General features: G+C 49.0%; 1 protein-coding gene across 4 annotated transcripts in view; it reads right to left on the bottom strand.

Moving 5' to 3' along the window:
- MED27 (mediator complex subunit 27) overlaps nt 1–25,227 on the bottom strand; it is a 217,284-nt gene that overhangs the window by 75,722 nt on the left and 116,335 nt on the right. For all 4 annotated transcript variants that reach the window (XM_073637854.1, XM_073637855.1, XM_073637856.1 and 1 more), the window contains exon 4: nt 14,186–14,279. In XM_073637854.1, the coding sequence (XP_073493955.1) occupies nt 14,186–14,279 (94 nt within the window). The remainder of the gene's footprint in view (nt 1–14,185; nt 14,280–25,227) is intronic.

Raw genomic sequence — 25,227 nt, 5'->3', positions numbered from 1 at the left:
AGTGTCCTCTAGTGAGTGCCCCCAGGCAGAATATGTACAGTGTCCTCTAGTGAGTGCCCCCAGGCAGGATATGTACAGTGTCCTCTAGTGAGTGCCCCCAGGTAGGATATGTACAGTGTCCTCTAGTGAGTGCCCCCAGGCAGGATATGTACAGTGTCCTCTAGTGAGTGCCACCGGGCAGAATATGTACAGTGTCCTCGGGCAGAATACGTACAGTGTCCTCTAGTGAGTGCCACAGGGCAGAATATGTACAGTGTCCTCTAGTGAGTGCCCCCAGGCAGAATATGTACAGTGTCCTCTAGTGAGTGCCCCCAGGCAGAATATGTACAGCGCCCTCTAGTGAGTGCCCCCAGGCAGGATATGTACAGTGTCCTCTAGTGAGTGCCCCCAGGCAGGATATGTACAGTGTCCTCTAGTGAGTGCCACCAGGCAGGATATGTACAGTGTCCTCTAGTGAGTGCCACCGGGCAGAATATGTACAGTGTCCTCTAGTGAGTGCCCCCGGGCAGAATACGTACAGTGTCCTCTAGTGAGTGCCCCCGGGCAGAATACGTACAGTGTCCTCTAGTGAGTGCCACAGGGCAGAATATGTACAGTGTCCTCTAGTGAGTGCCCCCAGGCAGAATATGTACAGTGTCCTCTAGTGAGTGCCCCCAGGCAGAATACGTACAGTGTCCTCTAGTGAGTGCCACAGGGCAGATTATGTACAGTATCCTCTAGTGAGTGCCCCCAGGCAGAATATGTACAGTGTCCTCTAGTGAGTGCCCCCAGGCAGAATATGTACAGTGTCCTCTAGTGAGTGCCCCCAGGCAGGATATGTACAGTGTCCTCTAGTGAGTGCCCCCAGGCAGGATATGTACAGTGTCCTCTAGTGAGTGCCCCCAGGCAGGATATGTACAGTGTCCTCTAGTGAGTGCCCCCGGGCAGAATATGTACAGTGTCCTCTAGTGAGTGCCACCGGGCAGAATATGTAGTGTCCTCTAGTGAGTGCCACAGGGCAGAATATGTACAGTGTCCTCTAGTGAGTGCCCCCAGGCAGAATATGTACAGTGTCCTCTAGTGAGTGCCCCCAGGCAGGATATGTACAGTGTCCTCTAGTGAGTGCCCCCAGGCAGGATATGTACAGTGTCCTCTAGTGAGTGCCCCCAGGCAGGATATGTACAGTGTCCTCTAGTGAGTGCCCCCAGGCAGGATATGTACAGTGTCCTCTAGTGAGTGCCCCCAGGCAGGATATGTACAGTGTCCTCTAGTGAGTGCCCCCAGGCAGGATATGTACAGTGTCCTCTAGTGAGTGCCCCTAGGCAGGATATGTACAGTGTCCTCTAGTGAGTGCCACCGGGCAGAATATGTACAGTGTCCTCGGGCAGAATACGTACAGTGTCCTCTAGTGAGTGCCACAGGGCAGAATATGTACAGTGTCCTCGGGCAGAATACGTACAGTGTCCTCTAGTGAGTGCCACAGGGCAGAATATGTACAGTGTCCTCTAGTGAGTGCCCCCAGGCAGAATATGTACAGTGTCCTCTAGTGAGTGCCCCCAGGCAGAATATGTACAGTGTCCTCTAGTGAGTGCCACCGGGCAGAATATGTAGTGTCCTCTAGTGAGTGCCACAGGGCAGAATATGTACAGTGTCCTCTAGTGAGTGCCCCTAGGCAGGATATGTACAGTGTCCTCTAGTGAGTGCCCCTAGGCAGGATATGTACAGTGTCCTCTAGTGAGTGCCCCTAGGCAGGATATGTACAGTGTCCTCTAGTGAGTGCCACCGGGCAGAATATGTACAGTGTCCTCGGGCAGAATACGTACAGTGTCCTCTAGTGAGTGCCACAGGGCAGAATATGTACAGTGTCCTCTAGTGAGTGCCCCCAGGCAGAATATGTACAGTGTCCTCTAGTGAGTGCCCCCAGGCAGAATATGTACAGTGTCCTCTAGTGAGTGCCACCGGGCAGAATATGTAGTGTCCTCTAGTGAGTGCCACAGGGCAGAATATGTACAGTGTCCTCCAGTGAGTGCCCCCAGGCAGAATATGTACAGTGTCCTCTAGTGAGTGCCCCCAGGCAGGATATGTACAGTGTCCTCTAGTGAGCGCCCCCAGGCAGGATATGTACAGTGTCCTCTAGTGAGTGCCCCCAGGCAGGATATGTACAGTGTCCTCTAGTGAGTGCCCCCAGGCAGGATATGTACAGTGTCCTCTAGTGAGTGCCCCCAGGCAGGATATGTACAGTGTCCTCTAGTGAGTGCCCCCAGGCAGGATATGTACAGTGTCCTCTAGTGAGTGCCCCCAGGCAGGATATGTACAGTGTCCTCTAGTGAGTGCCCCCAGGCAGGATATGTACAGTGTCCTCTAGTGAGTGCCACCGGGCAGAATACGTACAGTGTCCTCTAGTGAGTGCCCCCGGGCAGAATACGTACAGTGTCCTCTAGTGAGTGCCCCCGGGCAGAATATGTACAGTGTCCTCTAGTGAGTGCCCCCGGGCAGAATATGTACAGTGTCCTCTAGTGAGTGCCCCCAGGCAGAATATGTACAGTGTCCTCTAGTGAGTGCCCCCAGGCAGGATATGTACAGTGTCCTCTAGTGAGTGCCCCCAGGCAGGATATGTACAGTGTCCTCTAGTGAGTGCCCCCGGGCAGAATATGTACATTGTCCTCTAGTGAGTGCCCCTGGGCAGAATATGTACAGTGTCCTCTAGTGAGTGCCACCGGGCAGAATATGTAGTGTCCTCTAGTGAGTGCCACAGGGCAGAATATGTAGTGTCCTCTAGTGAGTGCCCCCAGGCAGAATATGTACAGTGTCCTCTAGTGAGTGCCCCCAGGCAGGATATGTACAGTGTCCTCTAGTGAGTGCCCCCAGGCAGGATATGTACAGTGTCCTCTAGTGAGTGCCCCCAGGCAGGATATGTACAGTGTCCTCTAGTGAGTGCCCCCAGGCAGGATATGTACAGTGTCCTCTAGTGAGTGCCCCCAGGCAGGATATGTACAGTGTCCTCTAGTGAGTGCCCCCAGGCAGGATATGTACAGTGTCCTCTAGTGAGTGCCCCCAGGCAGGATATGTACAGTGTCCTCTAGTGAGTGCCCCCAGGCAGGATATGTACAGTGTCCTCTAGTGAGTGCCCCCAGGCAGGATATGTACAGTGTCCTCTAGTGAGTGCCCCCAGGCAGGATATGTACAGTGTCCTCTAGTGAGTGCCCCCAGGCAGGATATGTACAGTGTCCTCTAGTGAGTGCCCCCAGGCAGGATATGTACAGTGTCCTCTAGTGAGTGCCCCCAGGCAGGATATGTACAGGGTCCTCTAGTGAGTGCCACCGGGCAGGATATGTACAGTGTCCTCTAGTGAGTGCCACCGGACAGGATATGTACAGTGTCCTCTAGTGAGTGCCCCCAGGCAGGATATGTACAGTGTCCTCTAGTGAGTGCCCCTAGGCAGGATATGTACAGTGTCCTCTAGTGAGTGCCACCGGACAGGATATGTACAGTGTCCTCTAGTGAGTGCCACCGGACAGGATATGTACAGTGTCCTCTAGTGAGTGCCACCGGACAGGATATGTACAGTGTCCTCTAGTGAGTGCCACCGGACAGGATATGTACAGTGTCCTCTAGTGAGTGCCACCGGACAGGATATGTACAGTGTCCTCTAGTGAGTGCCCCCAGGCAGGATATGTACAGTGTCCTCTAGTGAGTGCCCCCAGGCAGGATATGTACAGTGTCCTCTAGTGAGTGCCCCCAGGCAGGATATGTACAGTGTCCTCTAGTGAGTGCCCCCAGGCAGGATATGTACAGTGTCCTCCAGTGAGTGGCACAGGGCAGGATATGTAGTGTGTACTCTAGTGAGTGCCCCCAGGCAGGGTACGTACCAGTGTCCTCTAGTGAGTGCCCCCTGGGCAGGGTACGTATCGGTGTCCTCTAGTGAGTGCCCCCTGGGCAGGGTATGTATTCAATGTCATCACCCTTGGAACATCCGCTACAATGTAACAGCAGACCAGTGAGCCGCTGGAGCTGTGCCAATAGTTACAATCCGCAGTTCTCTACATTTGTTCCACGTGGTGGCGTCAGTCGACATCTCACAAATGAGGGCCCACAGAGCCCTCAGTGACGGCCGAGACGGCTCAGACCAGGTCACCTGTGCACCGTGAGCAGAATTAGCCACATGACAGGGGAAGATGGAGCAATATGTTAAGTACTCACTGATGCATTAAGAGAATGTGATGAGAAAGGAGAATGCATTATTCACCATGTGGCTGTGTACACTCCGCCATTCACTACTACAGCTCGCAACGCGGACACTGAAAGCAGCAGATTGGCTCAACCCCGACAGCCCCATCAATCTGAACAAGATGGCCGCCAACTGGATAGTGATTCATTGTTACTATCTCTCACTCTGTTAAAAACCATTACTTGGGAAGGCAACTGTAGAACAGGTGACTACCATCTATTACTCCCTGTTATCAGCCATTACTGGGGAGAGGAGACTGTAGAACAGGTGAGTACAATCTATTACTCCCTGTTATCAGCCATTACTGGGGAGCGGAGACTGTAGGACAGGTGAGTACAATCTATTACTCCCTGTTATCAGCCATTACTGGGGAGCGGAGACTGTAGGACAAGTGAGTACAAACTATTACTCCCTGTCATCAGCCATTACTGTGCAGAGGTGACGGTAGGAAAGGTGAGTACAATCTATTACTCCCTGTTATCAGCCATTACTGGGGAGAGGAGACTGTAGGACAGGTGAGTACAATCTATTGCTCCCTGTTATCAGACATTATTTGGGGGAGGCTGCTTGTCATGTTTGTCAGTGGGATAAGTAAGAGGTATTACTGTGCCCTCTCCGCCCCTATGACAACTCCTTCCTGTCACTCATCTCCCATTTACGCCCCATACACTGGGAGTCGTGTGCTGTAATTGTGGCTGTCACAGACTATGGCTTGCTGATTGTTTCTCTGTCTGTCATCTGCATTTTTCTGCTTGGTTATAATAAGCTGTGAACAGGCATAATAGGAGGTATGTCTTACAAAAGGTGGGGGACGTCATAAGGCACGACATTAACGGATGGTTCAGGGGGGCCACTGTGCTGACACTTCGGCAGAGATCCATCATGTTTAGGTGTGGGGTGGCAGGGCTGAGATGAGCTATATTTCAGAGGCACTCATCTCATGTTCTGGAATTGCCTGTCTGCACTCATAGATAATTTAGGAGTCCTGGTTCGCCTCTAATTTATAGCGCCCTGGCATAATACTTCTGCTACATGGTGGACATGATGAGCGTGACACTTCCCTCGGGAGACCGAACGCGAATAAACTCTGTGTGTCTTCTTAGTGTAAATCAGGTTATATGTGACCAATGAGGGTGCGATAATACAGAGGTCCTACTAGTAAAATGCCCCACCGGTCTGAGCAAAGCCCACCTACAATGGTTTAAGTGGGATCTCTGGAGCGATGAAGACTAAAGTGCCACCTGGTGGTCTAGGGTTTAGTGTTGGCGGTATATATGTCGGGGTAATTCTTTAAATTAGCGCCCCTTAAAGGGGTTGTGCGGTCCAAACCAAACCGATAAGTCTGCAGTCACTCTGTGTGACTGCAGACTTATGAATCCCCCCAGCGCTGATTTCAAACCCAGGAACGCAGGGTATGTATGAGTTACACAAACCCCCGGCCAGTGGGCGCAGCCTCGCTCCATACACAGAGTGACTGCAGACTTATAGGTTAGGACCGGACAACCCTTTAATAACAATGGACAAAATGAAAATGCTTCAGCACATGATGACATTCCAGAGACTTGTGAGTCTCCAATTTTGTGTGATCATCCTGAGAAGAACAGTGGGGGTCTTCGGTGTAAACTCAAATACACCTTGGGCCAAAATTAAAAGCTTGGACAGGTCACGGACAAACTTGACATTTATTAAAAAAATGTCTACAATTGAGGAAGTTTTTCCTTATCAAATATAACAATGAAACATTTCATATAGAAACTCTGCCCCGGCCGCACACAGTGAAGCTGAGAACTACACACAGCTTCACATCGCATGCGCGGCCCCCAGAGTTACAAGAGCGGCTGGCCATGACAAATACTGTACAAGTGCCGGATACTTATATCAACGCTCGCCGATTTTAGTGAAAAAAGCGTGTTAGTGATGCACATTGCATCACTAACAACACAACGGGGGTAGTCTAGATACTACACAGGGCACGACAGGTTCCCTTTAAAAGGCTTGTCCCATGAACAAAGTACATTTTAATTAACAGATTTTAGAATAAGATTAGCACATAATCACAAATGGGGCATACATAACATATTATATTATTCCAGTAAGAGCAATAAAAAGCACATGGCCCAATAGCCTAATTTAAATATGTAATAACAAAGGATAAAAAACCTTGAATTAAGAAATAATACAGATAATAAAGTATAATGACAACAAAAGTGCCCCCCCCAAACAGTCTGATACCCCCATACTGAATTTCTCCACAGCACATTCCACATGCATATGATGACCCTACTGTGTCCCCCCAGCAAAGTATGGTGACCCCAACACAGTATGATACCCCAACTGTGATCCCCACACAGACCTCCACACTAATAGCCCCATATAGTCCTCCATATAGAATAATGGGCCCCACATAGTCCTCCATACAGTATAATGGGCCCCACATGGTCCTCCATACAGTATAATGGGCCCCACATGGTCCTCCATACAGCATAATGGCCCACATAGTCCTCCATACAGAATAATGAGCCCCACATAGTCCTGCATACAGTATAATGGGCCCCACATAGTCTTCCATACAGTATAATGGGCCCCACATTGTCCTCTATACAGTATAATGGGCCCCACATTGTCCTCTATACAGTATAATGGGCCCCACATTGTCCTCTATACAGTATAATGGGCCCCACATTGTCCTTTATACAGAATAATGGGCCCCACATAGTCCTCCATACAGAATAATGGGCCCCACAGTCCTCCATACAAAATAATGGGCCCCACATACTCCTCCATACAAAATAATGGGCCCCACATAGTCCTCCATACAGAATAATGGGCCCCACATAGTCCTCCATACAGAATAATGGGCCCCACATAGTCCTCCATACAGAATAATGGGCCCCACATAGTCCTCCATACAGTATAATGGGCCCCCCACATAGTCCTCCATACAGAATAATGGGCCCCACATAGTCCTCCATACAGAATAATGGACCCACATAGTCCTCCATACAGTATAATGGCCCCCCACATAGACCTCCATACAGTATAATGGGCCCCACATAGTGCTCCATGCAGTATAATGAGCCCCACATAGTCCTCCATGCAGTATAATGAGCCCCACATAGTCCTCCATACAGAATAATGGGCCCCACATAGTCCTCCATACAGAATAATGGGCCCCACATACTCCTCCATACAGAATAATGGGCCCCACATACTCCTCCATACAGAATAATGGGCCCCACATACTCCTCCATACAGAATAATGGGCCCCACATACTCCCCCATACAGTATAATGGGCCCCACATAGTCCCCCATACAGTATAATGGGCCCCACATAGTCCTCCATACAGTATAATGGGCCCCACATAGTCCTCCATACAGAATAATGGGCCCCACATAGTCCTCCATACAGTATAATGGGCCCCACATAGTCCTCCATACAGAATAATGGGCCCCACATACTCCTCCATACAGTATAATGGGCCCCACATAGTCCTCCATACAGAATTATGGGCCCCACATAGTCCTCCATACAGAATAATGGGCCCCACATAGTCCTACATACAGAATAATGGGCCCCACATAGTCCTCCATACAGAATAATGGGCCCCACATACTGTATAATGGCCACCGGGGTCGCGGGACAGATATAATGACCGTGAGGGCAAGATTTGGCCCGCGGGCCAGAGTTTGACATGTGTGGTTTAGAGAAATTGGTGTGGAAGATCTCTACTGCCAACCGCAATCCCACCAAATACAAGGTGGTCCAAAAGTAGGTGGACAGAAAGTGTAATAAGGTTGTGAACGGGGAGATTAATCAAACAAAATCCAGTAATTTTAGATAGCATTATGTGGAGTGATGAAGCTTCTTTCAAATTCTCCGGCCATATTAACAGACATAATTGTATTTACTGGTATAATGAGAACATGCATTTAACATTAGAGCAACAACTAAATGAGCCTGGTATCAATGTTTGGGGTGGTATTTCAAGTTTTGGTGTTTTAGGACCAATATTTTTTGATGGAACAGTCACAGGAGATAAGAATCTCAAAATTCTAATGAATCAAGTTGTTCCCCAGTTACAGCAACAGCCTAATTCACATGACCTTTATTTCCAAGATGGGGCCCCTCCACATTATTCAAGAGTGGTCCGCGAGTATCTTGATGAAACATTTCCTAATAAATGGATTGGCCGAAGAGGCCCACTTGATTGGCCGGCAAATTCACCAGACTTGACCCCAATGGATTTATAGTCGAAAACCAAAAAATGTTAGTGATTTCAAAAATTACATAAGAGATGCATTTCAAGAAATTAATACCCAAAGAGACTTGTGCAAAAAACTTTGTCGAAGCGTAAGAGGCGACTCCAAAGCTGTGCAAATTGTAATGGAAAACAGTTTGAGCACCTGCGTTGATAAAATTTAAGGGCTTTTGTATTATTGTTCAGAATAAAATTTAATTGTCAATGTTATGCTTGTGTTAGTAAATATAATTTTATATATAAATCAAAATAAATGTTATTATTTTCTGTCCACCTACTTTTGGACCACCCTGTATCTGCAGGGTTATAGAGAACTCGAACTGTGCGGGGGCGTTAGAAATTAGGAATAAGTAGGGAGAGGGCATAAGGGTTTAGGGTCGGGGAGGCTAAGGTACAGCAGGGGGAAAAAGGTTTAAATTGGGAGAGGAACAATGATGATGAAGATGTAGTAGTCAGAAGGGAGCCAGGATTAGGGTCTATGGTTGAAAAATGGTTTGGTGGAAAAACAGTAAATAAGGGTCAAAATGGTCAGAGGTGGCGCAGGTCGGAGGGAGGCAGAGGCAGCACGGCTTGGTGGAGGCAGAGGCAGTGCAAGTTATGGGAGTCAGTGAAAGTGAGGCTCTTGGGAGGCAGAGGCAGTGAGGCTCTTGGGAGGCAGAGGCAGTGAGGCTCTTGGGAGGCAGAGGCAGTGAGGCTCTTGGGAGGCAGAGGCAGTGAGGCTCTTGGGAGGCAGAGGCAGTGAGGCTCTTGGGAGGCAGAGGCAGTGAGGACAAGGGGAGGCAGAGGCAGTGAGGACAAGGGGAGGCAGAGGCAGTGAGGACAAGGGGAGGCAGAGGCAGTGAGGACAAGGGGAGGCAGAGGCAGTGAGGACAAGGGGAGGCAGAGGCAGTGAGGACAAGGGGAGGCAGAGGCAGTGAGGACAAGGGGAGGCAGAGGCAGTGAGGATAAGGGGAGGCAGAGGCAGTGAGGATAAGGGGAGGCAGAGGCAGTGAGGATAAGGGGAGGCAGAGGCAGTGAGGATAAGGGGAGGCAGAGGCAGTGAGGATAAGGGGAGGCAGAGGCAGTGAGGATAAGGGGAGGCAGAGGCAGTGAGGACAAGGGGAGGCAGAGGCAGTGAGGACAAGGGGAGGCAGAGGCAGTGAGGACAAGGGGAGGCAGAGGCAGTGAGGACAAGGGGAGGCAGAGGCAGTAAGGATAAGGGGAGGCAGAGGCAGTGAGGATAAGGGGAGGCAGAGGCAGCACAGAATAGTTTTGGGGAAGGAATAAGGGTTTGGGGTGTCACTTTACCCCCCAACCAGACCCTATAACTGAGATCTGAGGCATCCTTCAGAGGTTTCTCCCTTTTCTGATGGAACTGTTGACACTAGAAAACTCAGATAATTAACTATTAAAATATGTATCTAATAATTGCACTAAATATTCCCCATCCCCCGGGCCGCCTGCTCACCCGCACATGGCCCTGTGTTCCCACACAGTTAAACTGAGCACTTTGCAGCACGGAGGACGCCCCAGGACGCACTTTGATGTGCTTTTACACCCAATCAGACGGCAGCGTCTATTCCTACCCGTCCCCCGTCACTAGGTTACATAATGGAGAAAACTTCCACTTTGTTCCTAAATCTTGTTTTTTCCCTCCAGAGGAGAACTCTTGACATATTGTGGGTCCGTCCTCCATGTTTTACAGATGACTGGAGGAAGGAGAGATTTTTCTTCATGCCTCCTCGTGAAGTATGGACCGTCTCAGTAATTATCATGCTGAGGTTAATCAAACGGTGATGGGGATTACAGGACCTTGCAAACGAGCGTCAGGATATACGAACCCTTGTCACGCTGTCATGAATAGTGTGGGCAGAGCGACCAAGAAAAAAAATAAAATGCTCTACCCTTTTGATACTAAACTTGACTTTTCCTCTCCAGTCACACCCAAAGCTGCATCCACAATGAATGTTACGGAGTCCGGTACATCATGAGAGCTCAGGTATCAGTCATTCAGGAGAAGTGGCTGATACAGGAAGAAAACAGCTCACAGAGCAGGGTTAGGGTGGCAGAATCATTGCGTACCCTCTGCACTGGCACTGCTATACCCACAGAGGAGAAGTAAGGTGGTTCCGAGATCCGCCGCACCCGGGGAAGGCAATCAACGGCCGCGGTGCCCGGAGATGTAAATAAGCACGCTCTCAATCTGTTTATAAATTGCACTGGATTACAATCCATCAAGGTAATAGATTGGAGCGACGCGCCACAAGGTGTCAGATGAAGAATGGCAGCCGCGGTGCCATCCGTCACACGGTACACGGGGAAGGCAGGAGCACGAGAGCCGGGAAGCAGAAATTACATGGAGGCGATGATGGACAGGCACGGCAATATGTACAGTGACACCGGGGCAAAGCAATGGCCGTCCGCTGCAGAAAGGGAGTGTGAGTGCATGGCAGAAAAGGTAGTAATCCTGCCACAACACTGCCCAAATAACACCGCCATGCTGGGCCAACCTAACACTACTATACAAGACTGCCACACAGAAACACTAGTGCCACATAATACTGTCACATATTGCCCAATAACCGCTCAATATAGTGCCAACATAATATCACCGTGCAGTATCACAGAATACTGGAATAAAGTGCCAACATAAATGTACAATATACTGCTACGTGCAATTCCGCTGTACTATGTCAATGTCATAGTCTGCCAAAATAATACAATGCCAACCCAAAAGGGTTAACAATCAGTATCGCACAGTGCCTGCGTAACACTGCCATACAGCACCCACATAATAGTGATATACAGTGCCACATATAATACTGTGCCAACAAAATAGTGCTGTATGGCATCCCATAAATACTGTCATACAGTGTCAATGTAATAGATATATAGTAGAATATTAAATACTGTCATACAGTGCCAACATAATAGCGGCGTACAGTAGCACATATAATACAACCAAACAGTTACAATGATTAGAAAACACTACCATGCAGTACAACATGCTAATGCTATATGGTACCACATAACTGGTTGTTCCAGGAAGTACTTATGTAATACTGCCATGGCGAGATCATATCACAGTGCTATATAGTGTCAATGTAACACCACCAATCAGTGCTGGATAAGACGGCAATCATGTAATGTGTGAGGAGTGAAGCACACAGTGTGGAGTATATGAGGGGCGGGTCCCGGTCACGGTCCTGGGGCATTGTTTCTTTAACCTATCCCATATAATACCGCCCAACTACCTACTCACAAAGTATAGAAGGCAGGGAATACAAATTAAAGGGACTGTACGAACGGCAGGACTAGATTCATTGCCAGCCAGGGAGCACACTACAGTGCCACAAGAAATGTGACTGCAGAGCGATGAGCTGAGGTTTTGCATTGTGCCGTGGCCCTTTAAATACGCCAGGCTGATGCACATAGCGTGACAGGAGCGACTCTAGCCTGCAGCCGCCACGTGTCAGGCTGCTGAGCAGCGGGCAGCTTTTTTTGGGTGGCGTTTTGACGCTAATTGGAGGAGACACTGAATATATTGTGCATCTTTTACCGCCGATTACGTTTCTTAATTACCGCCAGCCTATCTCCTCCCTCCATTGTCTGCTCATTCGATTTGGCCGCCCCGTCCCCCAGAAGCAGGTGTTCACTTTACTTTTTAATTACAAGTTTTTGTTTTCATCTCCTTCCCCCGAGGCAGGAGCCGATCCACTTCCCAAAACGTCTTCGCTCTGGACGTCGTCCTCTAGGGAGCGGGGGCGCAGGACGTGAACTGCGCCCCCATCTCCAGAAGATGTAGACGTCGCACCACCACCTGCAGCTCCCATCAATGCTACACTATGTCCAAGACCTCTGCTGGCTGTCAGTGAGCGGGAACTTCAATCTATAAATGTAGAGGCTAAAGAATTATTTTATTCTAATATTTATCGCAGATGAGGGTTCGATACAATTGTATCCAGCGCAGACAATCTTCTTTAAGCTAAGCAGTCATGTCTCCAGACAGACACACTAACAAACCCTCAGCTCTATAGCTCATAGCTGAGAGTTTGTACACCATGGACTCCATACTGATACACTGTAACAAACCCTCAGCTGTGTGACTGGGGAAGAGTAGATCAGACAATGCTCTGTGAGCTGCACAGCCTGGACTGCAGACTGATACACTGTAACAAACCCTCAGCTGTGTGACTGGGGAAGAGTAGATCAGACAATGCTCTGTGAGCTGCACAGCCTGGACTGCAGACTGATACACTGTAACAAACCCTCAGCTGTGTGACTGGGGAAGAGTAGATCAGACAATGCTCTGTGAGCTGCACAGCCTGGACTGCAGACTGATACACTGTAACAAACCCTCAGCTGTGTGACTGGGTAAGAGTAGATCAGACAATGCTCTGTGAGCTGCACAGCCTGGACTGCAGACTGATACACTGTAACAAACCCTCAGCTGTGTGACTGGGGAAGAGTAGATCAGACAATGCTCTGTGAGCTGCACAGCCTGGACTGCAGACTGATACACTGTAACAAACCCTCAGCTGTGTGACTGGGGAAGAGTAGATCAGACAATGCTCTGTGAGCTACACAGCCTGGACTGCAGACTGATACACTGTAACAAACCCTCAGCTGTGTGACTGGGGAAGAGTAGATCAGACAATGCTCTGTGAGCTGCACACCGTGGACTCGATATTTTAGTGCAAGTAAAAATCACAGAGGATTGTCTACATTGGATGCAATTGTAACAAACCCTCAGTTGTGAGAAATAAGAGCTGTCCAAAACCCTTTGTCCTGACCTTGCCCATTCTGTTGATATAAATGAGTTTGTTACAATGTGTCAGACTGGATTTATGACTATTTATCTGTAGAGGATTTTTCAGCCTAGAAACAATTGTAACAAACCCTCAGCTGTGAGAAATACAGTCTGTACAGGGCTTCTCGCTAAAATCTAGCTCTGATGTATTCAGCCCTGATCATACAGCTGAAGGTTTGTTATTATGAAGATTAATGATTTTTTTTAGCTCACAGGGCATTGTCCAGCCTAGATACGCTGGTAACAAACCCTCAGCTGTGAGAAATAAGGCCTGTGTAAAGAGATTTTCATTTAGCATAAAAAAATGAAATAAAATAACATTGTCCTAATCTCAGCTGAGGGTTTGGTACAATGTTTGCGCAGAACTTTCTACTTTAAGAAAGTTTAAGCTCAGAGAGGATTGTATCCACTGATACATTGTACCAAACCCTCCTTTGTGTAAGTAGGACCGCTTCCCCAATCACTGACACAGCCAGCAGAGACCGGAGACATAGTGGAGCATTGTGATACAGGAGGCTGGAGGCGGCGGGATCCGCAGGAAAGGGTTAAATCGTGCGGAGGGGCCCTGCAGGAAATCATGGTCACCTTGTCAGACCTGCAGGTCGCTGAGCATCAGTCACACCTGAGTAAGCGCTGTGTCCCCAGTAATATCCCCGGATACGGATGCAATGACTGCTGCTTCTGCCTGAGCAAGTGGCTTTCTGCTCCGCAGGGAGACGCGAGTCCCGACTTCTGCCGTCCATGAGCTAATGGCTGAGGCGGCCGCCTGTCTCCCACATCCATTACTGTGGCCCAAGGAGCCGCCCACCACACGGGATGTCTGCAGGGTGTGAGGCAAAGGCAAAAACCGCCCCAAAAACACAGGTCCTAGAGTCGTCCTCTTCTATCGCATAGCGGGAGGCGGAGCTGCGCTGAGCGCCAAAACTTACCAGCAACATGGCGGAGGTCCCGTTGGGTCTGGATAAATGGATGGTCATCTCTGGAAACATGCGGTCGATGCGGGTGATGACATCATCGATGTACCTAGGAACAAAGAAGAAAAATGCCTGAAGGAGACTGAAAAAGATGATGCAAAGGTTCCCACAGCTGGAGATATGTGACGTAGAGTAGTTGTCATAGGGCTGGAATTACTCAGCTGATAACAGGGAATAATAGATTGTGCTATTTGACACAGCAAAAAGGGGATTTGGTACAATGTGTCAGTGTAGACAATACTTGGTGAGCGAATACAGACGCTCCAATTGCTCCTCTGGCTCTAACCTACACTGATGCAGAGTAACGAACCCTCAGCTGCCTCAGCAAGAGAGTAATTATACCTACCTAGCATACAGAGTTACTCTGCAGTCACTTAAGAGAGTCGCACCCAGAGCTGCATTCACAATCCTGCTACAAAAGAGTGCAATGCATTGTGGGAGATCGCAGTAAGAGCAATACGTTCACATTTCCGTCAGTGGAATGAAGCCGAATTGCTCTCCATTACTGAGGAAGTTTGCTTTGGATGTGACTGGAGAATAAAACCAGTAATGAGCAAAAGTAAAGCAAAAAAAAAGTGGTCAACTTTAAAAAAAGAAAACAAAAACCCCAAACTGATCAGCGGAGCTCCCTTTACACCACAACTGCGGGATGTAAAAGACGACTGCAAATTAGCAAGAGGAGGACACGGGACACTTATTTGCTAGGTGGCATGTGATGGCAGTGGTTGGCACTTTTTGCTGGAGTAAGTGACAGGCGGCACATTCCCGCAGTCCTGCTGCCTCCGCCATCCGCCCGCCGTTTCTGTGGCTCAGCATAAAACCAACCCCGTCCTGTCGCAGAACAAAGGTCACTGCTAACTATATGCTAATGGAGACATCAGGTATTTCACTCCAGCCAAACCGCAATCAATACATCTCTGCTGCTGGACCCCGGCCGGACTCTGCAGAATGTAATGAAGCAGCCGCAGGCCGGCGGATCTGCAGGGGGAGCGCAGCGGAAAGGTAAAGAGGCGCCTCGTACACAGCTTAATCTGATACCAACTCCTCTGAGCAAAACCCTTCAAAATAATAAAAAATAATGATGCCCTAATGAGGCTGGACCGGCTGGCACTAGCTCCAAACTACCAGAGAGGACCAACTACTGAGAAAAATGTCACATGGCCGGCTCTCCAAACAGGATGTGGGGAGCAGTTTCCCATCCGCTGCTTGGAATTAAAGGGTGATTTAGTGTGGGGGAAATAGGGGACAATTACGGCATATCCTCAGTCGCACTGCTGGGATAAGCATCTGCCGTGCACCGAATCCGCACAGACCTGTGGGGACATGTGAACGATACCGGCTGACGTGCAGGACGTGTGAACGATACCGGCTGACGTGCAGGACGTGTGAACGATACCGGTTGACGTGCAGGACGTGTGAACGATACCGGCTGACGTGCAGGACGTGTGAACGATACCGGCTGACGTGCAGGACGTGTGAACGATACCGGCTGACGTGCAAGACGTGTGAACGATACCGGCTGACGTGCAAGACGTGTGAACGATACCGGCTGACGTGCAAGACGTGTGAACGATACCGGCTGACGTGCAAGACGTGTGAACGATACCGGCTGACGTGCAAGACGTGTGAACGATACCGGCTGACGTGCAAGACGTGTGAACGATACCGGCTGACGTGCAAGACGTGTGAACGATACCGGCTGACGTGCAAGACGTGTGAACGATACCGGCTGACGTGCAAGACGTGTGAACGATACCGGCTGACGTGCAAGACATGTGAACGATACCGGCTGACGTGCAGGACGTGTGAACGATACCTGCTGACGTGCAGGACGTGTGAACGATACCTGCTGACGTGCAGGACGTGTGAACGATACCTGCTGACGTGCAGGACGTGTGAACGATACGTGCTGGACGTGTGAAAGATACCGGCTGACGTGCAGGACGTGTGAACGATACCGGCTGACGTGCAGGACGTGTGAACGATACCTGCTGACGTGCAAGACGTGTGAACGATACCTGCTGACGTGCAGGACGTGTGAACGATACCGGCTGACGTGCAGGACGTGTGAACGATACCGGCTGACGTGCAGGACGTGTGAACGATACCGGCTGACGTGCAGGACGTGTGAACGATACCTGCTGACGTGCAGGACGTGTGAACGATACCGGCTGACGTGCAGGACGTGTGAACGATACCGGCTGACGTGCAGGACGTGTGAACGATACCTGCTGACGTGCAAGACGTGTGAACGATACCTGCTGACGTGCAGGACGTGTGAACGATACCGGCTGACGTGCAGGACGTGTGAACGATACCGGCTGACGTGCAGGACGTGTGAACGATACCGGCTGACGTGCAGGACGTGTGAACGATACCGGCTGACGTGCAGGACGTGTGAACGATACCTGCTGATGTGCAGGACGTGTGAACGATACCTGCTGACGTGCAGGACGTGTGAACGATACCTGCTGATGTGCAGGACGTGTGAACGATACCGGCTGACGTGCAGGACGTGTGAACGATACCTGCTGATGTGCAGGACGTGTGAACGATACCTGCTGTTGTGCACGCGACCCGGCAGGTAAGAGTAGACTGCTCCGATGCAGAACTGAGTGGTACCAAACTTCCCTTTTAAAAAGAAGATCCACACACACAATTCATTCTTTAATTGTTCCATTGTATAAAAAAATAAAGCAACTTTGTGAAAAGTCAAAAAGAAGTGTTTGTGCCTACAGCTCCTGTGCAGATCTCCATATCTCCATGGTAACAGACGACAAACAATCCTTGCGTAGTCTAAACCAGCAATCCATCTCCCGTCCATCGGTCAGACTAACTAGGGGACGGACAGCTGGATGGCAGCACGACTGCAGGATCGGCCTACACAAAGCTCCGCTCAGGAACTGCAGACACAAAATGGTAGATTTTTAATAAGAGCGGTGGACATTTTGTTTCAGAGTGTTTTGGCTCCGTCCCTGCAGCACAGGAGGGATTGCTGCTTCGCCCTACCGGGGACCCCGTTGTTCATTCCTACAGCAACACTAGCAGTAACCATAAAGCGAGAGAGCATTTCTTAACACCCCAAATTGTGATTAACGTCTGGACAGATGGTGACGAGTTTCAGCCTGACCCCTCTCCTGGATGGGATCCAGCGCTGCTGCGATGCTGCTCGGCTTCAGAGAGATTTAAATAGCACAGATCCCACACAGCATGCAGGAGACATGCTGTTCATTTCATACACCCATGCAAAGTGGAGAAAGTAGGCAACGCTGGCACCGAGACAGCGGCACAAAGTAACATCAGTGTGGAGGGCGATGGCTGCAGAGCGAACCTGTGACACGAAGCGCGCTGCAAACACGGGGCTGGGGAATGAAAGTGCATCACCTGGTGAAGGGCCGTCTATAGGAACCTACCAAGGAATCACTGAAAGGGGAATTCTGGCAATTAATGGTGTGATCAGGGAACATACAGAACTCCCACACAGTATAGGATCCACGGGTAGCACCTGTGAACGCGCAACATTTCCAACCTATCCACAGCATACCATGCTGACCAGTGCTGGATTGGAGGTGCAGGTGGAGGTCCGCCAAGACGTGGTCTATGATGGTGGAGATCTTCCCAATTACCCAGGGTTTCCGATTCTAGGGATCATGACTGAACTGCAGTACCAGACACAGCCACAACCATATGTAGAGCATTGTGCCCAAGTACACAATGAAAATGATGTCATCGATTGATTGATCAACAGCCAAGTTCTGCAGCTTTCCACTAGACTTTCTGAAACCTCTGCCTGCTGATACGGAATAGAAACACTCATTTACATGCAGAAGCAAAGAGGCTTACCCTGATCATATCCCACTGACAGAGCTGCAGTGCTCGTTACAGTGTATCTAATCTGTGCCTTCCAAAGAAGCCCCCCAACAGAGTATATGGATATCGCAGGTAAGAATGCTCAGCTCAGGACCCCCTCTGGATTCATCCTTTTATTACATGGCTGCCATACATCTGAACGGTAGTACAAACTGTTTCCTCTGCAGAAGTTGAGAAACTTTCCGAAAAAATCAGGGGCTTCTGCTTCAGTGTACGATCACACATGGTGGAGTCTGGACGAGGGTGGACAGAAGTCTGGAGGAAAAGGAGGGAGGACTCCTCTGTCCTCCCTCCTCCTCCTCATCCAGACGCCCATCCTCCTCCACCTCCAGACTCCCATGCTCCTCCTCCTCCTCCTCCAGACTCCCATGCTCCTCCTCCAGACTCCCATGCTCCTCCTCCAGACTCCCATCCTCCTCCTCCAGACTCCCATCCTCCTCCTCCAGACTCCCTCCTCCTCCTCCAGACTCCCATCCTCCTCCTCCTCCTCCAGACTCCCATCCTCCTCCAGACTCCCATCCTCCTCCTCCTCCTCCAGACTCCCATCCTCCTCCTCCAGACTCCCATCCTCCTCCTCCTCCTCCAGACTCCCATCCTCCTCCTCCTCCTCCAGACTCCCATCCTCCTCCTCCTCCTCCAGACTCCCATCCTCCTCCTCCAGACTCCCATCCTCCTCCTCCTCCTCCAGACTCCCATCCTCCTCCTCCTCCTCCAGACTCCCATCCTCCTCCTCCTCCTCCAGACTCCCATCCTCCTCCTCCTCCTCCAGACTCCCATCCTCCTCCTCCAGACTCCCATCCTCCTCCTCCAGACTCCCATCCTCCTCCTCCTCCTCCAGACTCCCATCCTCCCCTCCTCCTCCAGACTCCCATCCTCCCCTCCTCCTCCAGACTCCCATCCTCCCCTCCTCCTCCAGACTCCCATCCTCCCTTCCTCCTCCAGACTCCCATCCTCCCTTCCTCCTCCAGACTCCCATCCTCCCCTCCTCCTCCAGACTCCCATCCCCCCTCCTTGTCCTCCCAACGACGCTGTCCTCCTCTTCCAAGACCCCTTTGTGCTCCTCCTCCTCCTCCACACAGCTCTGTCCTTCCTCCTCCTTTTCCAGACTCCTCTGTCTCCTCTGTGCTCCCTCCTCCAGACTCCTCTGCGTTTCCTCCTCTGCGTTTCCTTTGTCCTCCAAACTCCTCCGTGCCCCCCTCAGTCCCCACTGCCTCTGCCTCCAGACCTCTTTGCTAATCTTTATTGAAGACAAAATGATCAAGCATTAAGATGTGAACTGCCCGATCTTTATTGTCTCCAACATCATTTGTTGGGTGGAGATTAGCGAGGCCCCTATACAGACCAGATGGCTGCCCCCACTGAAACTAGCAGGTTCGGTGGACTTTCATCTAATGTGTACGGAGAACCTCAACACGTGTGTGCCCCTAGAATAAAGGTACAGAGCGGAAAAGGTTTTGCCCCTACAGCGTGAAGAGACTTTAATTTCTTACGCAAGATCTCTGTTCAGTACAAAACAAAAATTCTCAGTCATCCACTGCGATAATTATTTTAGCAGAAGGTGTAAAAAAAAAAAATATATATATATAAATAAATAAAAATTCTCAAAAATAAACAAAAATTTCCAAGCGGCGTGCAAATTAATATGTGCCGTGTCCTTGCGATACAATGTTGATTACCATCCCCCGCCCGCTTCCAGGGTGAGTTTTTGATTTATTTATTAACCTCTGAAGATGACGAGGAGCCGATAATTTCGTGGTGAGCGCAGCTGTCTCACTCACAAGTCTTTACATGTCAGCACATCGGCCGCCTCTGTCCTTCCAGCAACACCAATTAACAATGTTTAATAAAGCAGAAGGATGCTCAGTGATATTCCCGCAGCGCAAAATGCAATGGAGTCGATTTCCCTGGGGAGTGGACGGGTGATCATGGGCGGCGGGATGGAGAAGCGGCCAGGGTCCCACAGCAGATGCACAGGGATATAACAGATGAAGGAGGAGAAGTATATTAAAGGGGAACACTCCCAGCAAAATGAGAAAAGATCGCTGGCACATACCATAGCGCCTTCCTAGGTGAGACGGGTGAAGACAAATCTGGCAACCATTATTCATCCACAGCACTTGGTCAGGACCTGACCCTTCAATCATCGTACTTCTGCGGGTTTGATCCTCAGTGATAATTTTGCTGAAATCCTAAGGAGAAGATATCAATGTACAACCCCAGAGAACATTCATGTTGGAAAATTGTAACCTCTTAATTACAGTGGCCGTGAAAGGGGCTCCACAGTGTGGATCTGGGCCTGGTGGAGCTGGTGCTCGGTTATAATGGTTTTCCATGACAGGTAGGGCCTTGTGACTACTGTAATACATTGCACTTCAGTTTTGCAGTATATCAAAAGTGACCACATGGTCAAGTCCCACAGAGAGACATTTATACAGAAAAAAAATCAATGTTCCATAAACAGCTGACAACACAGCAAAGGATCTCATTGTGCAAAGTTATCAGTCAGGAGAAGGTACAAAACATTTCCCAGGTATTAGACCTGCCATGGACACTGTGAAGATGTCATCAAGAATGGCTTAAGTATAGCACAACAGTGACATTACCTAGAACTGGACATCCCTCAAAAAATTGCGGAAAAGACAAGAAAATTGGTCTGGGAAACTGCCATCAACATTAAAGGAGCTGCAGGAAGTCCAGGTTGACAGTGACAACAATGTCTCGTGTTCCTTATATGTCTGGCTTGTGGAGTTGGGGGCAAGACAGAAGCCTTTTTTTTTTCACAAAGAAAAAACATCTAGGCCCAGCTATGATTTACCAAAATCTCCATCGTGTCTTCCAAAAGCAGAAAACGGGTTATGATCTGATGAGACCAAGGTGGAACTATTCGGCAGATGGAACTGTGGCTTGAGTCAAGGTGGAGGGAATTAAGAACGGTCCAAATATCAGGCATTTTTGCATCAAAACCTTCAGCCTCTGCTAAAAAGCTGAAACTGAGGATGAATTTCACCTTTCAGCAGACAACAACCCTAAGCAACCTCCAAATCACCAAAAGTTATGGAACGGCCCAGCCCGAGCCCAGATCTGAGCCCAGATCTGAACCCAAGGGAAAATCTGTGGTTACTTGTAGAGGGCGCTGTACGCAGGAGATGCCCCTGCAATCTGACAGACCTGAAGACAGCAAGGAGGAGCGGGCAAAGATCAGCAATTCAAGAGCAGCCACACTGATAACATTCAGTCTTCCTGGGTGGGAGTCTATCAGATATTCAAAGGGTACTTCAACAAAGTATAAGTGAAAGGGTATGTGCACACACGTTGTGTTTTGCTGCATATTTACAGCAGATTTTTATGTAAATTTTCAGCTGCGTCTGGCAGTACCAGAAAGTCTATGAGAAACCAGAATTCACTGTTCCCACGTGTTGCTTTTTTGTTTGCTGCGTATTCTCAGTGATTAGAAAAACGCTGCAAATAAGCAGCAAAAACGCAACAAAAAAAGCAGCTAAGCTGCTGCCAGAGAAAAGTTATCAGCAGATTTCGCGCAGATTTTGGTGCAGAAAACATGCAGAAAAAACACAACGTGTGCGCACATACCCTAAGGGTGTGCAAATTTATACAACCACATTATTTTACTTCATTTTATATTTTTACAGCTGAAAAGATTTTATTTGGTTTCTGAATGGATTTGTATGGATTAAGGAAAACATTAAAACGTGGAAAAAGTTCTGAAATGTTTCTTCTTGGTTGAATTCTATTACATGACAAAAACCTGCAATAACAGGGATGTGTAGACTTTTTATAGCCACTTTACACTCCTCAACTTTGATATTATAGCACCAAGAAACAAAAGTTTTGGGATTCTGGAGATCACCAGATGGAGATGTTACTGGTGTGCAAATGATGGAAACATTATCATAATATCTCAATATCTTCAGTCTGGAGACTGAGCCCGGTGCAGAAATTCCAGCACTTCCAGACTCGGCTGCTGTCACTGAGGTTAATGGTCATCTGAGGAAGGTTCTGCTGCTGAATGCACTTGGGCAAATCATCAGAATCCACTGCTGGCAGCTCCTATGTCATCACCTATTAATGACGTTACACACATTTTATAATAACCCTTTTTAAAATTCCACCAAAGAACTGACAGAATAGCTTGTTTTTTTTACATAAAAAAAAATGAAGAAAAAAAAATGAAAGCAATATAACACATTATATGTCCACAAAAACAGTTCATCCTGGAAAAAAATCAAGCTCTGGTATGGTTACATTGCTGGAAAAATATAAAATAAAAAAATTATGACTCTTGAGAATAGACATTGAAAATAATGAGGAGAAAAAAATAAAATTTGTGCCTGGCCATTAAGGCCTGAATTGGCAGGTAATTGAGACCTTGTGGAATAGCATCACGCAATCAGATATTATCCCAGCAGGCAGTGCACACTCGCCGCCACTGCCGTGCAGGCGCTATGTGCCGTGCAGGCGCTATGTGCCGTGCGCAGGCGCTGTATATGACATCCTGTCTCCATTTTGCAGAGATTCCTAGAATAGTAATTCCATCAGGCTGATTTTTGATGTGTGGGATGTGAAACAATCGCTGGCTCTCTGCCGTACATTTCCATATCCCGGTGCCTGCTGGATGGAGTAACTTTTGTTGGCAGACTGCTTGGCAAGCAGAACGGCAGCAATTGGAAAAAGGGAAAATTCTGCTCCATCAGCAGTGGCGACTCGTGCATAAAAGATCTGGCTGCAGCTCCTGCCCGATAAAGCCTCCTGGAGGGGAGTGTTCCCTTTAATGCAGGATCCAGTGCCAGGCAGTGATGGATGGGGCGCTATGGTGTCAATGCACAGAATCTCAATAGTGCCGCCATATCGCTGCACCTGATAAGACTGTACAATGCTCCTGTCCTCCAGGATTGATGGGGCCTGCACGTGGGCCAGCTGTCACACCGAGTGGCCCTATGGCCATTTATCTGCCATTAACCAGAAGGGGGGTGACTGTCAGTTGTGTATGAGTGGAGGAGCCCAGGAGGGCATGTACCTGGCACTGCCAGCATTCTGGGGTCAGAGTCCTGCAAGATTAAGCGGGCATTCCATGCTGGGCTTAACGAACTAAGGGTCCAGGGGGGGCAGTCACTGGAGGAGGCAAGTCCAGGGCTGAGCTGCCGGACCAGGCAAAGTCACATGTATGGATGCACTGCCATGTTTGGCCCCTTTTATTACTGAACGAAGAAGGTCCTAGGGTTCTGGATACAAACTGCACTCATCATAGCATAGGTCAGCATTAAAGCATAATACCCTCCATTAAAGGGGTTTTCAGTCAATTTTTAAATGGACTAGGCAGCATTACAAAAACATGGCTGCACTTTTCAATGGGTTGTGTCTGGTACTGCAGTTTTCATAGTTAACAGGACTGAATTGTAATACCTCACGCACCCTGTGGTCATATGAGGCTCTGTTTTTGGAAGAAAGCAGCCATGTTTTCCAAACATTGGACAACCCCTTTCATAGAGAGAAACCACCACCTGTCTATGCTAGCAACATAGGAATAGAGAACCCCTTACTTGAAGGATCGACGACGGTTGCAGGGGTCAAACCTCCCCAATCAGACATTTATGGTGATGGTGGGGCATGTATGCAGAGAAGCAGGGAACCCCATCTATGTGCCAACGTTAAACGGCTTCTTTCCCTTTGTATATACTGTTGTTTTTTTTTTAAATTGTTGCAATGCAAAGAGCGTCTTTAAAAACACCACCGTTTTGCGTATACAGCTCCTATGCAGACCTATGATCCCGCAGTCCCTCTTCTTGCTACTTCTTATGTCCGGCATACAGGCGGTATCAGACGGAGCTCTCACTCATGTAAGGAAACCGCCTAAGGCTGCGTGCTCACGGTGCGGATTACAAGCGTTTTTGATGCGGAATTTCCACAGCGGAAACGCTTGTAAAACGCTTGGTAATCCGCACCCCATGGTCCCCAATGAGAATAAGCAAGTTCTATTCCCATGCTGCGGATTTTTCCGCAGCGTTTATGCTGCGTTCAAAAATCCGCAGCATGTTCATTAATTTTGCGTTTCCGCAAGCGGAATTGCCTTATTCAATGCATGAAAAAACGCAAGGCAATTCTGCATGTCAAAAACGCGCGATAAACGCTTGCGGAATTCCGCATGCGTTTTTCCGGGAGAGGACTTGCAGAAATGAAGCAGAAATTTTCTGCTTCATTTCTGCATCGTGGGCACATAGCCTAATAAATGCCGGGGAAGCTATTTCCGGCTGACAGGCACGGATCTGAAGTTCTAGCAGTGAAGAAAGTTGAAGACGTGACGTCAGGACTCCGCGGGGATAAGAAGCTGCTAAAACCCCACCTTGTTCTCCATAAGACGCTTCTATTCCCATTCCGGGCGAATGTGTTGAAAGCTCACGTTCCTTATGGCTGCCTGTCTGTGAATAGTGCAGGTTGACATATGGCCGCATATGTTCAGATCTTATAAATACCTCCAGATGAGGCGCTGCAAGGAACGCGGGGAGACTGACGAGAGCTATAGCAAAGCACAGCTCACATCCTTTCTACCAGGCCTCAGCTTCTAGAGGTCACATGACAGACTGCAGCCTGTGTTGAAGGGCAAGCAGCAGAATTTTGAATGCAGCTCTGGATGCGAATGGAGAAGACTTTCTCATACAGAAGTGCTTAACATTGCAACTCTCTGCCGCACAGCCTCATGGTCCAGAACTTTGGGGCCTGGATTGATTATTTTAAAGCTATAGTCCCCCTTGGGTCCTGGCGGCATCATCGCTGTGGAGTTTTGTGGGCGGGGAGGCTCTTTAGGATGCGAGACGCGTCACGTTGTAATTTATTTATCCGGTGTAGACTTTCTGCAATGCAGCACGATAGGTGTGAATATGAAAACAATGGGACGGGGAAATATTACTATGCTAATGCCCAAGGCCTCGCCGCCGAATCGCAGGATCTGCCCGTAATCTGGAAAGAAGGCGAAAATGAAAAGATGGAGGAACAGTGGGGGAGGGGAAGAGAAAAGGAACGACGTCCCTGGGCATCAACTAGCACTGATTAGAGAAAGCATGGCTGCGGAGATGCAATACCAGACATGACTATGGGCTGCGGCGGCGCTGTTTTTG

This window comes from Phyllobates terribilis, unplaced genomic scaffold, assembly GCF_046119375.1.
Source record: "Phyllobates terribilis strain yellow unplaced genomic scaffold, ASM4611937v1 Scaffold_7__3_contigs__length_470593459, whole genome shotgun sequence".
Classification (NCBI taxonomy): domain Eukaryota; kingdom Metazoa; phylum Chordata; class Amphibia; order Anura; family Dendrobatidae; genus Phyllobates; species Phyllobates terribilis.
This window is presented reverse-complemented; position numbering and strand designations above follow the sequence as displayed.